This window comes from Pangasianodon hypophthalmus, chromosome 6 (assembly GCF_027358585.1).
Source record: "Pangasianodon hypophthalmus isolate fPanHyp1 chromosome 6, fPanHyp1.pri, whole genome shotgun sequence".
NCBI lineage: Eukaryota > Metazoa > Chordata > Actinopteri > Siluriformes > Pangasiidae > Pangasianodon > Pangasianodon hypophthalmus.
The window spans coordinates 13,594,322-13,611,699 of NC_069715.1; the positions used below are offsets into that span (position 1 = coordinate 13,594,322).

At 37.0% G+C, this 17,378-nt stretch overlaps 2 protein-coding genes across 3 annotated transcripts; one reads left to right on the plus strand and one right to left on the minus strand.

Annotated features, from left to right (window-relative positions):
• The first annotated feature begins 4,504 nt into the window (after positions 1 to 4,504).
• Positions 4,505 to 9,412, plus strand: pllp (plasmolipin). Of its 2 annotated transcripts, XM_026927751.3 has the most exons (5): positions 4,505 to 4,571; positions 4,803 to 4,942; positions 7,220 to 7,393; positions 7,521 to 7,637; positions 8,487 to 9,412. In XM_026927751.3, exons 2-5 carry the CDS (start codon positions 4,805 to 4,807, stop codon positions 8,592 to 8,594), a joined length of 537 nt encoding a protein of 178 aa, XP_026783552.1. In that variant the 5' UTR covers positions 4,505 to 4,571; positions 4,803 to 4,804; the 3' UTR covers positions 8,595 to 9,412. The 2 variants fall into 2 exon arrangements, with proteins under 2 accessions (XP_026783552.1, XP_026783551.1); XM_026927750.3 differs by lacking the exon at positions 4,505 to 4,571 and having other exon boundaries at positions 4,586 to 4,942.
• arl2bp (ADP-ribosylation factor-like 2 binding protein) lies at positions 9,132 to 13,932 on the minus strand. The gene is made up of 7 exons (XM_026927749.3): positions 12,542 to 13,932; positions 12,233 to 12,302; positions 12,079 to 12,140; positions 11,838 to 11,944; positions 11,667 to 11,752; positions 11,350 to 11,446; positions 9,132 to 10,021 (listed from the first exon to the last, which is right to left on the minus strand). The coding sequence occupies exons 1-7, from the start codon at positions 12,561 to 12,563 to the stop codon at positions 9,914 to 9,916; spliced, it is 552 nt and encodes a 183-aa protein (XP_026783550.1). The 5' UTR covers positions 12,564 to 13,932; the 3' UTR covers positions 9,132 to 9,913.
• Between the last annotated feature and the right edge of the window lie 3,446 nt (positions 13,933 to 17,378).

The following is a 17,378-nucleotide window of genomic DNA, read 5'->3' on the forward strand; positions in this document are numbered from 1 at the left end:
TCAGAACTGTCTCACATTCATCTTTTGCTGATGTCTGTGCAGATGCAAAGCCTGTGTCCCTGTAGCTCTGTAGTTTTGCCAGAGTTTGATATTTGATGTTAGGGACTGCAAAAGCTTGCTTAGGTGATTTATCTGGTGACATACATAATACCAAATGACTGCAAATTTAAAAATGAAAGGAACCAATCTTTTCAGCAAGTGACTGGGCCCCCATCTTGGTAATGGCATCTGCGGCTTTGAGAATCTCCAGAATCTCCAGAAGTGCTTCTTTACTAGGTACTCACATGAGGAACACAAGGACTCGCCAATGAACAAAGAAAAGGGAGGCAGGGGCATGTGAAAACAATAACGAAGGTTAAGACGCAAATGAAAAAAAAGGAAAACACAAAGTCAGAATGTCTCCATCTAGTGACCAGAGTCTATATAATCCGAAAACCTAACATTCGTGTTGTCTCTGTTGTCATAGGACTGTCTCCTACATTCATCACACTGTATGTTCTAGCTTCTTTGAAATCAATTCAGACAAAGGAAGACCAGTGTTTTCCGGGGCAGCAAGAAAGCAGCTAATCAGAGAGCCCCTCTTTGGTTAATTTGATTTCCTTTTGTGAAAACAGTTGCAGCAACAGTATACTGCTTTCAGTTTTTCAGAGTTAACCAGCTTCATATGACCTTTTCTCCATTAACTAGCTTTCTGAACATGTAATGGTAGTGAAAGCTCCTACCATCTTGTCATTTTGGAAAAGTGTAATCTGAGCTGACTTGGTCCTCTGGATATGATATTTACCTTGTCAGCATCAGAAATAATTGATAGTCATGCATACATAGGTATACCTGATTCAGAAGTTTGAGGGAGCAGTAGCTGTGTGAAAGTTCTGGCTGTGTAAGGGTCTCTGCACCAGCAACATCATGCAATTATGTTTAAAGGTGCATTAAGTAAGGTCTTTTTTTTCAAGATTAAGTCTATAGGTTAGGTAGGTTTGACATTTGAATGTTTTTCTGTTTTGCCCATGTTCACGAAACTCCGCCCCAGGATCTACGGTGGCCTGGAGAATGTCTATAAAATGAATTGAGAGGCAGCGCATTCAAATACGAACAAGCATCACGGACCAGAAGTCGGGTTTTCTCAGCAACTTGATACTCTTTTGCTAAGGTCACAGCTTAATCCATTTTTTATCATGTTCTACATATATTCCAGGTTATTTGTGCATGTAAGCAATAAAAGACACCGACAGCTTTAATTTACTTTAGACATATTTTCAAAGAGTAACTCTTTTATGGCAGCTACTTATTTACTACTTAGTAAACTGTAATAATGAAAATAATAATAATAATCATCACCTGATGGCAACATTAATTGGCTAAAATGTAATACTTACAGCTGATAGATAAGAAAAGGCCTTTGCATTTTTCATCAGTAATGTTTAACAAGATCATCTAACCTAATAGTTCTGCTTCTGTGACAGCTGGCTCTGGCTCTGAAGATAAAGCAGCATTAGAAGAAAAATATTTGCATATAGTGCCTGGCAACAGAATAGTTGAGGCCACCACATCATTAGTACTATATTGGACATTTTAAAAATAATTATTAAAAGAATATATTTGTAAACTTTTGAAACCCAAAGAGATTGCTCATAGATTCAATGAAGATTCAAATAGCAGGAATGCTGCTGAGCATACATTAGCTAATTGTTAGCAAGATAACTTGTTATCTCAAGACAATCTTTGTTATGTAGAGAAACAAACTTTTGTTATGAGACAAATAACTTGTTATCTCAAGCAAACTTTTGCTGTCCCTTAATAAAATACATTCTTTACCTTGAGATCAGTTAGCCTACTTGCTATCTTCAGACAGGCTAACAAACTGTTCTCTCATGATGTTGTACTACTACAAATTTTGTTGCATGAAGTAACTATTTTGTGTGTATTTTAAGTTATTATTCATACAAAAGATTTGAGTTCACTTTATCTGTAATGATGTAGGGAATATAAATGTATTGTTTTCAATGGGTTTATGTATTTGAGTAAGAGGAATTTATTTATTAGTCCCTGAATATTTGGTTCCTTGTGTACAGTGTTTCCAAGGGAGGTTTTTGTGGGAGGACAAGAAAGTTGAGGAGGTGAAGTGATGTGTGTGAAAATGAGCTAAGTAGGCTACTGTCTTGCCATTTGGTTGCGAATAAAGAGGTTTTACAAACTCCATTGTAACCCGAATTCTCTTTCCACGCCACTGGAGACTGGGGCAACAATCACACATCCCAATGCTGCAAAATCAAAAGGTTACAATATCAAGACAACTGACAAGAAAAATATAATTTTCTACATTTGTTCTCTCCAGACTCATCCATACTTAGCAGTACTTTGGGTTAACCTTTCTTCCTCTGCCTATTTTCTTTCTTTTCTATGCACCAGAGGGATTTGCTTATCTCTGCCCTTTATATTTTGAGTGGAATGGTGAGATGTCAGTTGTACTTGTAATAGTCAAACCAACAGAGGGCACCAATGACTAGTGAAAAGGGTGGAAAAGGTCCACAGCTTTGTAAAGTATGTTTGCACTTAGGGAAAGCAATGATGTAATGTTTGAGATTTTTTTTTATTAGGGGCCCCTGGAGCTTGTGGGCCCCTTAAACCGCTTATAAGAAGAAACGTCCCTGTCTGGTACAAGATGTGTTGAAATGTTATGTTCAGTATGAACATTGTGAGTGGGAATCCTGGGATAAGCACAGGACTGTGTTTATGATTACAGCAGTTCTTAGGAAGTGCAGGTTTACAGTGTCCAGGTAGGATTATCCACTACAGATACGAAAGGTAAGTTACAAATGCAGAAAGTTCCAGATAATGGAGCAGGAGGAGCAGAGCAGGAATGGAGCACCAGAATCAGCAGTAAAAAGTGTGTCAAGATCAGATAACGCTCTATAATGATGAACTTGAAGCCTACTCAATAGCTGGGGAAGTTTGTTGCTTTTATTATTCTAGATACTGATAAAGAACCTGCAACTTTTGATCAAAGCACACAGGGCAGCTCATCATAAACCAAAAGTTCACTCCAGGTACTGTGAGGTGGAACTTTACTGCAAGCCAGTATAATGTGAATAAAATAGGGTTGTGTCATAAAACTTTCTTGTCCTAGTGAGGACTTTTGCTTCTTTATACACCTACTGGAACGTCCAGTGCTACCACTAACAAAGTGCTCCACAGTGCAACCACACTATTATGGTAAAATTGTGGCACAAACTATTTTTTTCTTTTCTTTCTTTCCTTCTATTTTTCTTTTTGCATCCTGTAACAACATTATATTTCATATCTTACCTCAGTTTCTGAGAAGATAAAAGCCACCCTAGTAATGTTATCTACATACGCTTCAAAAGACAAAGAAAAGTGCCAAACCTTACTTGTGTATGCATAGAGAAGTCACCATTAACATTTACAAACTGATAGCAGTCAGTCAGATAAGATTGGAGCCAGGAAAAAGCCATTCCCTTAACTCCAACAAAATTATTGTTTCTGTGTTAAAGAGTATTTTGACTGATGATTGTGCTGTGTCAAGTAATATAAGGTGAGAGTCATAATCCTAATCAGAGGTCAGTGGTAGCTCATTTACTACTTTAACCAGTGTTATTCCAATACTGTGATGAAGTCTAAACCCTGACTAAAAGATCTCATGTATGTGAGCTTTGCTGCTGACCTACAGCCTTCTCTAGGATATTAGAGCCTATAGTTGGAAAATGCACAAGGGTCAATGGCAGGTTTTTAATTAGTGGTTTGATAATGACTGATTTGAAAGATTTAAGCACAGAGGTTTGATGGCTTCTGGTTGTACTTCTTTAAGAAAAGCATAGGTATCTAGTCCACAAAATACAGCTGTGAGTCTAATTACGGGTACCGAAGATGAGATAGCATATGCCCTGCACTGGGCTCTTTGACTTAGGGTAGGACTATTTTAGACTGTCTAGTCTTGGTTTTTAGATTCAATAATCTGAAACAGTCAAGCCACAACATGCTTAAGGTTTTTTAAATTAATTAATTAATTAATTAATTAATTAACTCATTTATTTATTTTAGATAATATAACAAAAATAAAAAGCACAATTTTACTGTTTTTAATATTTGGTAAAACAGTTACTTTACTTTTAAAAAATAAAAGTTTTAATTAATCAGTTATCTAAGCTTAATAATAGCAATATTGACCACTTTTTAGAAGAAATACACATTAAGTGCCCCATATTACCTAGATTCACTCCAGAGATGGAACATAAGTCTATGGCTCACCCAGCATGAATGCCTTCCTACAAATAACCAGAATGAACTTTTTAATTATATGTACACCAGTTGTGTTTACATCATGTTATTTGAATTATTGTAACCACACTATACAGTTACTAATTATTAATGTTTTTCAGACTTTGTGTGTTCATCTGTTCATTATTTACCTTTTGACTGGTTGTGCAACACTGTCAGGAATTTATTTAATTTAGGTCATGTGATAAAGTTATTTATTAACTCTTGACGAGCCCCATTTGCACAAGAAAACTCATTTACACAGGAGAGGTTAACAATGTGACAGAGAATGTGAGGTATGTGTGTGTGTGTGTTTGAGAGAGAGAGAAAGAGAGAGAGAGCGAGAGAGCGAGAGAGCGTGCAGGTGTCATAAGGCACCTGTCTGTTTGGATAGAGTTGTTAGGAAGATCCTGCATTGGCTGGATCTGTGAACCTTCCTCTGTTTAGTTTATCTTGTTCTAACCTGTGTCTATTGTGAAAGGGTAACGTTACCTATTTCACAAAGCCTCTGTGTTTGGAATACATAGGAATGGCGGATTTTCCTGGGAAGGTGAACACTCAGACAAGCTTGCCTCAGTTACAGCCAGGTCCCGTGCACGTCATGAACGCATCTGTTGACTTCAGCTTCATTAAGAGCGTGCCTGGGATACTTGTGGTGGTAGAAATTGTAAGTTCTGATAAAAGACTGTCAATCATCTAATGTGTAACTGTTTTTGCTTGATTGTTCAGTGTGATATAAAGTGGCTTGTCATCTTACACCCTTTCAATCCTCTCATTTACACTTTCTCCTTCCTGTCTGCCAGCTGCTTTGGCCATGCATGGTTGATCTTAATAATGTCTCAGCAAGTCCTCCAAGGATTCAACAAGCAATTCTGATAGAGTGATGAGATGCTAACAAATAATTATCCATGCACACCATATGTCCATTTATCCTCTGCTTTTAAATCAGATTTAGAAATTTAATTCAGAATTGGTACTTGGTAAAACAGGATAAAGCATAATCTGTGTCTTACTCTTTTTTATAATAATGGAATAATAAAGCTATAAAAATTGCATGAGGTTAAAGTTCAGACTTATACAAACACACAGTTATAAAATGTTTGTTGCTGAGATGATCAGGTATTGTACTCAGTAGCCACGATGGCATGACATACTTCTGTCCCAGCCTATCCTGGATAAACTACAGTTATCTGTAAGCTGTAATCTGGTTTAATGTGCAGAAGATATGACATGATGGTAGTGTTACAGCTATTCCACATTGTATTAGGTACAGTGATAATAAAAGTGGAATGGTACAGTATGTTACTGTTTATACTCTTCCTGCAAGTTCTTTCACTTGAACCTGAATGATACAATACAAACTGACATCTATTTCACCCAAAGCAAACTCCATATAACTTCATCTAATCTCCTCATGGTTGTGCACGATTGTGTGCTGACTTTTGTTTGGCCTTGTTCGAAAGTGTGCTATATAATTAACAACTATAATGTTGATGATGATTATTATTATCATTGTTGTTGTTGTTGTTCTTGTGCCTGTCCTTAGTTCCAATCCCCAAGACTGTTTGTGGTCGTGTATGTCAGATCTCATGTGTCATGCCCTTTCAGTATACTGTAGGTTCATGCCGCCAACAGCAAGCTGAGACCATTTTACGAATTAATAATTGATTTGGCTAAAAGATATGCATTGTACTCAACCATGTTATTGGAAACACTTAATCAGATAGTGATAGAATAGAAAATAAAAGTGGCCGCAATAATCAGGTTATTAGGTTAATGCTAAATGTACTTAAAAATGTACTTAAAAATGTGCTAAACATTTAGTCAGAACCTTTAGAAGTTAATGCAGGCATCATGCTCAGGCCCAGAACCTTTCATGGAAGAGCATTTTTGTGGACAGAAGTAATTTCCAGCCTGCTCTCATGATTGAAATGCTGACTACTAGGCTATACTCTCAGAAAAAAAAGTACTAAACTGTAGCTTTCCTTGTTGCTTGGGAGGTGCCCTTACCTTTTGTGCCTTTAATATGTATCTTTCAACAGAAGACATGGATATAACACACCTTTAAATGGTACATAAATAGATCATAATTAGATTTTAGAGTAAAGCTTTAAATGTACACTATATGCACCTAAAAGGTACTAAAGGTAAAAAAGTACCTGCTTCTAATTCTGATATTTTTAACCAGAGATTAGAAACAATTAATTTTTTTACTTTGGTTCATTCTGAAGAGAAACAATTTTTTTTTTTCTTTCCCGCTCCAATGTTCCACTGCCCCCTCTTTAGTTGGAACCCAGTTAGAATGAAATAAAAGAACAGTTCATAACTTTCTTTACATATGATAGCCTTCTCTGCTCAGAGGAAGCCTAAGGTATAAATAAAACCGAACACTGCACGTAACCAGAACCACATGCATTTACTTTTAACACCAGAGCATCTTTCTACGTGTGATTTGTTGTGTTCCAGAATCCAAGGAAAAATACTTTGTCCAAGGATTTTCCTGCCATTGCCCCGTCTTCGAAAAGGCATGCAGAAAGTGATGAATTCTGTACAGGAATTTAGGCCTTCTGCGAAAATACTTCAGTTTTGAGTTTCTGTGCGTGTTTCCACATATCTGGTTGGGCTTCCTCTGGGTTCTCTGGTTTCCTCCCACCTACCAAAAACATGGCATTAGGTTTATTGGCTAAGATAAATTTCCCCAAGGGGTGAATGAGTGTGTGAAAGGTGTCCTGCGATGGACTGGTGTCCCATCCAGGTTGTACTCCTGACTCATTCCCAGTGTTCACGGGATCGGCTCCGGTACATTTTCACTCTGGAACAATTTAGAGAGTTTTCACATTTTCAATACGTTCAATTAAAAGACTGCAAATAACGAATAACAGAATGCAGTGTTCGGTTATTCATTTTTATTAGTATAGATGTTTGAATGATCTTCTCCCTGTAGATATTTGGCTTGCTGGTGTGGACACTTATCGCCAGTGCTGCCTACTGGGTGGTGCCTGCCTATGGCTGGGTGTTGTTTGTGAGCATAACACTGTGGATCCTCACCGTTGTGCTCTTCATCATGCTCATTTTGGGTATGAGGCGGAAATTGTCCTCCATACCCTGGCCTCTAGCAGTAAGTGGATGTCTTACTGGAATATAGTTTAATATATTATTCTGTATCATTAAACATAGTAAGGTAAACCAATTACTATTGCACCTTATAATATACAGCATTCCCTCTTTTCACGCCATTCTTTTAGCTGCTGGTGTTTTATGCAGTTGCAAGCATCCTGTATTTCACAGCCTTTCTGGCAAACACAGTTTCAGTTACTGTCTTTGAAGGTGGTTATAACTTTGATCACATGGCAGCGTCTGCGGTGAGTGAAGCCATTTACTATCACACATTTTTCCCAAAGTCAATACAAAGTTATTCTGACTGATCACATTTACTGTATGATTAGACATGTCTATCCTGATGGGAGTGGTCTCTTCCAGGGCATGAGGGTCACTGAAAGGTTTGATGAGTATGAAAATGATGTAAATCATATGATATGGCCTTTGCAGTCACCAGATCCCAACCCATTTAAACATCTATTTACTATCATCAAAACATTAACTGAGGGAATATCTTTTGGAAGAATGGTGTTTATCTCTCCAGTATAGTTCTAAAGACTTGTAGAATTGATGCCAGAGTACATTGAAGCTGTTCTGGCGACTTGTGGTAGTCCAACAACTTATGCTGGATTTACCTTTAATAAATCTTTACCTTTAATTTACCTTTAATTCACCTGTCTATATATGTATACAGAGTATTTGTGGTGCATGCGCTGTATTCTATTGTGACTGAATTGTCAAGCGCCACAGTTCTGTAACAAGCACTAAGGATTACAAAACGAGGGCCTCATCAATGGGGAAGGTTTATGGAGCAGTACATATGAGTTTATGGCACTTTTAAAAAGTTGAGCTTTTATACCAAGCCTGGTCAAAGTCCATACAAAGCACTGAGAAGCACACAACATGGGTATAATATCCTGCTGAGAAAGAATCTGCCATCGCAAAAGGTCGATAATATAAAAACTAAAAGATGTGGTGTCTGTGGTGTTACAATTGAGAAACTGCTTTTCAAACTATTGATACCGTTTATCATTTACGAGCTCTAGAAATCACAAAAGCACACTGATTCAAGCCTGGAGGTGAGTTTAATCCGCATGTATTTTGTCTTCCAGTTTTTTGGCATTTTTGTGACGGTGGCTTATTGTGCCAACACCGCCTTTGCTTACATGGAGTGGAAGGGTAATGGAGGAAACGCAGCTATGACTACTGTTCCTGTGTAGAGACACACTGTGTCTGTGCTTATGCTCTGACAAGGGACTCTGAATTCTTACTGTCACCTAAAGGAGATCATGATGAACCTTACTGCCATCTGATAGCATTTTGTGCTATTAAATAGCAGAAAATGACATCTTATAAAAAGTCAGCATATCTTCAATATAGTCACATTTATCTATTTCCTATTATAAGGTTATAAGAAGCAAAAATATCTGCCAATAGGATTAGAAAATCTAAAGCCTGTAAATGTAAATATGTAAAAGCATTTCAATCCAGGCTGAGTAATATATTTGACTTAATAAGAAACATTAGATAACTCTGGCTATATTCAAGATATTTTACTTACTAATATATAATTTTTTGAAGTGTACAGAACCTTGTTAAGTTATACAGGATGCGTATTTCTGTTTTTTTTTTTGTTTTTTTGTTTTTTTTATTTAATTTACACCTGATCAAACATGTATTTAATTCATGAAGTTTAGAAGTTATATGTTTTACAATACAAGTGTATTCATAATCATTTTTTTCATGTTTTGATGATATTTGATGTGAGTTAAATTACATTTATTTACTTCTTCAGCATACAGTAATATTTACATACAAGGACAAAAAAAATTGTGGAGTCAGACATTCAGGCCATACATACAGTAACAACATGACATGAAAAACAACTTTTTTATATCTACATGTGGGAGTTGCCTACAACTTGAACTGGAGAGAAACGGGAGTAGAAAGCCACATATTAAAAGAACCATGGTATTAAATTTTGTATAAAATTTGTAAAACTTTTCATAATACCTTTATAATAAACTGTTCCAATGCAGGCATGTTATATGGTGCTTTCTGTAAAGGGACTAATGAGGGATGAGTAAATATAAGTAAACATATCTAATGAACCTAGTATGATATGAAAGACAAATGTGTTTCAAACGCTAGTTTCGAGCAGACAGCAACACACACACACACACACACACACACACACACAAAACCGCAGCTTTACTCTTTCTACAGCAGATACCACATTCACCTGTAATGTAGCAGTATTGTAACAAAATATCACAGACAGTAGAGAGAGAAAATCTGAATCTCTGAGTAAACCTTCAAAATACTGTGGGAGGAAGTGCACTAGAAAGCAGGACGTATTAACAACAAGTTTAAATATTAAACCAAAGCAAACTCATGGTCCTGTTCATTAAGCTAATATGGCAGCAAACTAGGCTCCAGAACATGGAGAAAAAAAAACTACGTGGCTGTACAGGAAACTTAAATGCCGTGGGTGATGAAGTCAGTTTTTTGGATATATGACACTGAAGTGCTTCTTGGTTTAGAAAGAGTCTGATTCTGACGCAGAAGTGATTGCTGTGGAAGTAGATGATCTCAATGGCTTCACCACCAGGCCAGTGCTCAGGTCCAGGCCTCTTCCTTCTCGCTCCTGCACAACGAAGAAGAAGAAGAAGGTCAAATCTGTAAATGCTCCAGAACATGACATCGTGACGAGCTTTTATATGCTTCATGTAAGTTATAATCCTGAACATCTTGTGTGTTCATTTAGGTTGTGTTACAGCATACTGTAATTTGCCTGTAACACCATTTCAGTGATTTCATACTGCATCTTTTGCACCATTAATAATACATATGCCCAATAAAAAACAACAGGATAATATATTTATATCAAGATATTATCTAAATACTTTTAAATATATATATATATTTATTATTATTTATACATTTTATAAATATTTTTTTAAATGTTTGTCTGAAATTTATTTCTATTTTCTCTCCTTTTCTGAGATGCTTTATGAATATATGGCAAAAAAAAAAAAAAAAAAAAAAAAGATGATACAGATTGCCTTGCATAAATTTTCACCCCATGAATATTTCCACATGTTTAAGTGTTATAGACTGAACTGGGTGACCCTTGGCCTCTTGGTTACTTTCCTAACTAATCCTCTCTTTACTCTTTTCATTGTTTTTTTTTTAATAACAGATTTAATCATGCCCTGTGGGACATTCAAAATTCAACATTTTTTTTAATAACCAAACCCTCAGGAATACTTTTCCAGAACTTTGTCACAGACGTCTTTTGATTGCACATTGATCTTCATGATGCTGCTTGTTTAGGTTTGTTCTCTAACAAACTCCTGGGCTTTCCAGGTACAGGTGCATTTTTAAGAGGGCTGAATTAAGTAGTTCAGAAACTGTTGATCTCCTTCGAATTTTCACACACAAGTCTCTAGATTTTACACAGAATGGTGGAAAAAACAAAAAGCATCCAGTGAGCAGAGGCTTGAGGTCGGGGAGAATGGCCAGACTTGTCTGAGCTAACAGGTAGGCTATTGTAACTCACATAACCATAATCTTTACAACCGTGGTGAGCAGAAAAGATGGGCTACAACAGCAGATGACCTCTCCTATCAGCCAAGAACAGGAATCTCAGGCTATAGTGGGCACAGACTCACTGAAATTGGACTGCTGAAGATTGGAAAAAGATGAGGAAACATTTCTGTGAAATTTAACTCAAGCTCTTGACCTGTAGTTGCATGATTTTATGCACTGCACTGCTGCCACATGACTGGTGCATAATTGCATGAATGAGCAGGTGTACATGTGTTCCTAATAAAGTGGTGAATGAGTATATAATCCCACTTCAGTCTATTTCAGTGCCAGTTTGACTCTACAATGTTCAAGGGGGCGAATACTTATGCAAAGCACTGCATATATCAGATATATCCGAAATGACAACATAAAACAAGTACTTACGGCTCTGTAATCAAGGAACATCTCTTTAAAGGCCATGAAGTCTGTAAAGGTGAGCAGCATGTCAAATATATCCCCTGAGACTTCTTCTTTGTGTTGCCTTAGATAGTAAAGATGAAGAAAAAAACAAAAAGAACATAAGTTAAAAAAGTATACAACAAGAATATGTGAGAAATTCTGTGATATCCTGTGTATCAGTGTAGATTACTTTGAATTTAGGCTACACTATGACATTTCCTGCAAATTAGTAGTTGATGAGTAAAAGGAGAGCATTCTGACATTGGAAGCAGGGTTCTTTTTAAACGTAAAGAACAACTTACTTCAGAGAATGAGTAAAGTCGTTCATGTTAAACCCAGGAATCCGCTCGATCAGTTGTTGTTCCAGATACTTCTCCAAGAGCTCAATCTGATTATACGGACCAAAAGATCAATAATGAGTTCCTTAATTGCAAGCACTGACTTCAGTAACAAGTTAACATCAAACAGCTTACATATTCATTAAAAATTGATGTATAGATGAGCTTATTCTCCTCTGTGTCATCAAACTCCAGGAAATACTTCTCCATGAAGGATCGCTGAAGATTCTGGAAGTCGTCTTCTGTAATAAGATCTGAATCTTACTTACAGTTTGCACACAGAGAGCAGCACACTCTCTGTCAAGAATACCATAATGTTAAATCTAATAATAATTAAATGAAGTGCAACACACATGATAGTGTCTGAAGAACTTACCCATTATGATGTCCTCAATGCTCCCAATTACAGTATCAAACAATGCATCTGCCTCTGAGGATCTTAAAAAGAAACACTGCGTTATATACAGAATTAAACCTTTTTCATCAATTTTTTTTATAAAAGTGTGTGAGAGAGAGAGAGAGAGACTCACTTTGAGACAGCAAATTCTTCCTCATCCAAGTCTCTCATCTCAACAATATTTTCCTCTCTAGTGATCAGATCTTGCAGATATAGAGGATTAGAACAACTTTACTGATTTAACTTTAAGCTACACTTATTAAAAAGGGTGACAAAATATAACCTGCTAGCTACTTAACATATCGCTAACCTCAATGCTAATTTGTCTAGCTAGTTGGTAAACAATCTTGTGACCATGTCTAATGTAAGAACACGCATTTTACGAATGAAGTTACCTTAGTATATAAATATAAATATAAAGAAGAATAGTTAGCTAGCTTACCTGTCTCCTGAATGTCCATCATAACCAGACAGAATGCAACACAACTACAGCCAGTTCGTTTCTGGCTGCCAAGGCAACGGAAAAATACGGACCGTCATTAAATTTTTCCGGTAAGAAACACAGCTAATTATTTAGGTTCCGACTCCCAAGCGCTTCTCAGTGCTGAACGACATAAACAACTTTATGCTAAGCAGTAAATATATGCAAAAAGCAAAAGCATCAAGATTATATAGCGTTTGTAGAGTTTAATTTTGCTATTAAAACGTTGGCAAATGTATGAAGAAAAAAGACTACAGTTTCGGGCTCCCTCTACTGGTACAAAACACGCAATTGTTATTTTAGACATGGTACAAAAGATACAATTTCCTCCGAAAGTATTGGAACGGCAAGGCCAAATCTTTTGTTTTTGCTATATATTGAAGACATTTGGATTTTGAGATCAAAAGAAGAATATGAGATGATAGATTCAGAAATTTAAATTTCCTGATATTTATAACTTAGAACATGGCACCTTTTGTTTGAACCCACCCATTTTTCATGTTATCAAAAATATTGGAACATGTGACTGACAGGTGTTTCTTGTTGTGCAGGTGTGCCCTGTGAGGTTGCTTGCTTAAACAATTAATAGCTCTGAATGTCTACTCTAATGTCTACAAAAGATTAATATGAGATGATAGATCAGAATATCAACTTTCATTTCCTAATTTTTACATCTAGATGTGTTAAACAATGTAGAACATGGCACCTTTTGTTTGAACTCACCCACATAGACTGATTGTTTAAACAATTAATAGCTCTGAATGTCTGTTCTTGGTTTGAGCCCTGGGTTTCACCTGTGAAGACTACATTTATTGTTAAAAAGGATAAACTAACAAGAAGACCAGAGAGCTGTCTATGGGAGAAATACAAGCCATTTTGAAGCTGAGAAAAGAGGGAAAATCGATCAGAGCCATTGCACAAGCGTTGGGCATAGCCAATAAAACAATTTGGAATGTCCTGAAAAAGAAAGAAACCACAAGTGTACTAACAACCAGACGTTGAACAAGTCTGCCAAGGAAAACAGCAGCAGTTGATGAAAGAAACATTGTGAGACCTGTGAACAAAAACTCAAAAACAACAGTCAGTGACATCACCAACAACCTCCACAGGGCAGGGGTGAAGGTTTCACAATCCACCGTTCGAAGAAGAAATATAGAGGCCATACCTTAAGATGTAAACCACTCACAGCAGTAAGAATCATAAGGCCAGACTGGAATTCACAAAGAAATACAGAGAAGAGCCACAAAAGTTCTGGAACTAAGATTGACCTCTACCAAAGTGATGGAAAGGCCAAACTGAGAACTCACTCACTAAAGGACTCATTTATCTTTATTGATGATGTAACTCATGATGGTAGCAGCAGAATGAATTCAGAAACATTCTACAGAAACCTTCTGTCTGCCAATTTACAAAGAAATGCATCCAATCTAATTGGGAGTAACTTCATCATGCAGCAAGACAATGAGCCAAGACACACTGCCAACACAGCAAAGGACTTCATCAGGGACAAAAGTGGAAGGTTTTAGACTTGCCAAGTCAATCACCAGACCTTAACCCAATTGAGCAGCATTTCACCTCCTGAAGAGGAGACTGAAGAGAACATTGTGTTCTTGCTAAAGTCTAGAATTTGTAATTGATTGGTTGTCTTTTTTTTTTTTTTTTTTTTTTAAATTATAACAGCAAAAGATTACTCTACACACTCTTAAGTATGACATAATAAAACTGTTAGATTATAGGTGATCTAAAAGTTTAGTCTAACATATTTCAATTTTAATGTAACCGAGAAATTACTAAATAAATGTCTAAATAATGTCTAAATAATGTCTCTGACATTTATAATTTGTACCAGATTACACTTTTACTTAGCAATCTTGGCAAAATTTTCATTTTTGTGCAGTCCTGGCATTGTGAGAAGACAACTGAGGAAATTGTCCTGTATCCAGCCTGGGTGGGTTCTCTGGGGACCTGGGAAACTTGATCAAAAGACAGTAGGGTCCATAAGTATTTGGACAGTGACACAATTTTTCTGTAAACCACCATAGTGCATTTAAAATGAAGCAATCAAGATGTGATTGAAGTGTTGACTTTCAGCTTTAATTCAAGTAATTTAACAAAAATGTTGCATTAACCATTTTTACATTGTCCTTCCATTTTCTCAAAAGTAATTGGACAATTGACTTATCAGAGAGATAGCAGAAACTTTAGGAGTGGCCATATCAACAATTTGGTACATTCTTAAAAAGAAGGAATGCACTGGCAAGCTCAAAAACAACAAAAGGCCTGAAGACCACAGCATACAGTTAAAGTGGATAATTGCAGAATTCTTTCCTTGTTGAAGAAAAACCCCTTCACAACATCTAGGATGAATGTAAATACAGATGATTTACCTCAAGATGCAAACCACTGGTAACACTCAAGAAGATACAGTCCAGATTAGACTTTGCTAGAAAACATCTAAAAAAGCCTGCCCAGGTCTGGAACAGGATTGTTTGGACAGATGAAAACGAGAATAACTTGTACCAGAATGATGGGAAGAGAAGAGTATGGAGAAGGAAAGGAAGGACACATGATCCAAAGCATACAACATCATCTGTCAAACATGTGGAGGAAGTGTTATGGCATGGGCATGTATGGTTGCCAATGGAACTGGGTCACTGTTGTCACTAATGTGACTGCTGATTGAAGTAGCAGGATGAATTCTGAAGTGTACAGAGCTATACTTTCTGCACAGATTCAGTCAAATAATGCAAAACTGATGGTGCTTAACAGTACAGATGGATAATGACTCAAAACAAAAGCAACCCAAGACCTTCTTAAGGCAAAGAAATGGAACGTTCTTAAATGACTGTGTCAGTCACATGATCTCAACCCAACAGAGCATGATTTTCACTTACTGAAGACAAAACTGAAGGCAGAAGGACCCACAAACAAGCAGCAAATGAAGGCGGCAGCAGTAAAGACCTGGCAAAACGCCGCAGAGAGGAAATTCCTTTAGTTATGTCCATGGGATCCAGACTTCAGCCAGTCATTGACTGCAAAGGATTTGTATCCACGTATTAAAAATAATCCTTATATTTATAATTGTGTTAGTTTGTCCAATTGCTTTTGAGCCTGTGAAAATGGAGGAACTATATAAAAATGGCTGTAAAGCCCTTGAATTAAAGCTGAAAGTCTACACTTCAATAACATCATGATTGCTTCATTTCGAATACATTGTGGTGGTATACAGAGGCAAAATTACAAAAATTGTGTAACTGTATGAATACGTATGGACGAGACTGTATGCTGGTTAAAAATGCAGGTTTCGTTCTCAGGCCTGGGCATCATGTACAGTGGATCTCTTCTTGGAGAGTGCTTTTTTGGTTATTTAGTTAGAATATTTGTGAGGGAGGTAAATGGTACATGGCACAGCAAATAGCATTGCCAGCTCGCAGTTCCAGGGTCCCCGTTTTAAGCGTTCAGGGGTTGTCTGATTTTTTCTCACCTCCCAAAAAAACATGCTGGTAGGTGGATTGGCAACTCTAATTTACCCCTAAGTGTGAATGTATGTGCACATGGCTGCCTGTATTGAATTGATGTCCCATTCAGGGTTTGTCCTGGATTCGAGCCCAGCATTACTGGAACAGACTCTGGACTCTCCGCTTTGTTCCTGACCTGGATACAGCTGTTAAAATGAATGAATGAATATTTGTGAGTAACCAGGGGGTCCAACTGACCTAAAAGATTTCAAAGTCTATTATGCTAGGAAGATATGTATCTGAAGATATACAATGTGTATAAAATTTAATATGCACATTGAGAGTGGGAGCCATTTTCATCTGTAGAAACAGTTTTGCAAACACGTCATAACCAATCCAGATGTTTGGTGTCTGGATAAATCATGTTTCCTTCGTTGGTCTATTCAATGGACTCTTTAGCCAATGAGGTGCTACACTGGAACCGGAAATAGCGTCACAGTTCGTGGGGCGTGGCTTGTGCTAGGTCAGCCGCAAGATGTTTTGAGACAATCACGTTGCTAGGTTACCGACAAACGCTAACGGTCACAATACCAGACGAAATAAAGTGTTGTGCGGGAAAATAGAGCAAATATTCCATGATGACTATACTATCATTTTTACGCTAGAAATAAAATCTTAAGTCAGAAATAATTACAAATAACTTATTTATCTTCAAACTGATCGCCCTCCTTCTGGTGTTTTTCCGCCGCAGTTTTTTTCCACCCTGGCTGACGCACAGGATTGTGGGATATGTAGGACAGCGAGTGACACATGTATGCTGGCTTCAAAAACGCACCTCAGAAGGCAAACAAAACGTGACTCGGTGCTTTCCTGCATCCAAAATACAGGCTTATCAGGCAGCATTTTTAAAGTTTCGGGCACACTCCTAGAATTAGCCTGCACCTGCACCCAGCTCATTAACTCTAAATAAATATGACGTAATAAACATATAGCCCAGATGATGGTCCCAGACTATCATAGTTCACCCTCAGTGAGAAACTGATTGATTATTTCCGTAATTATTCTCACGTTGTTTACCATGAAAAGAAAATTTTTGTCGGCGCACGTGACCTGTTATAGTTTGAGATTCTTTTCTTAAATGCAGTTACTAATATACAGTTACCATCTATATATATATACACACACACACATGTGTATGGTCGCCGCATTGTTTGTAAAACCTACTAAAATATAAGGAATGTATTTATATATATGTTTATATACGTGAGGCTTAACTTTTTTCGGCACGCGCATGACGTAAGTCGCAGTCGGTTGATGACGCTGTACGTCTCTTTGTTGGC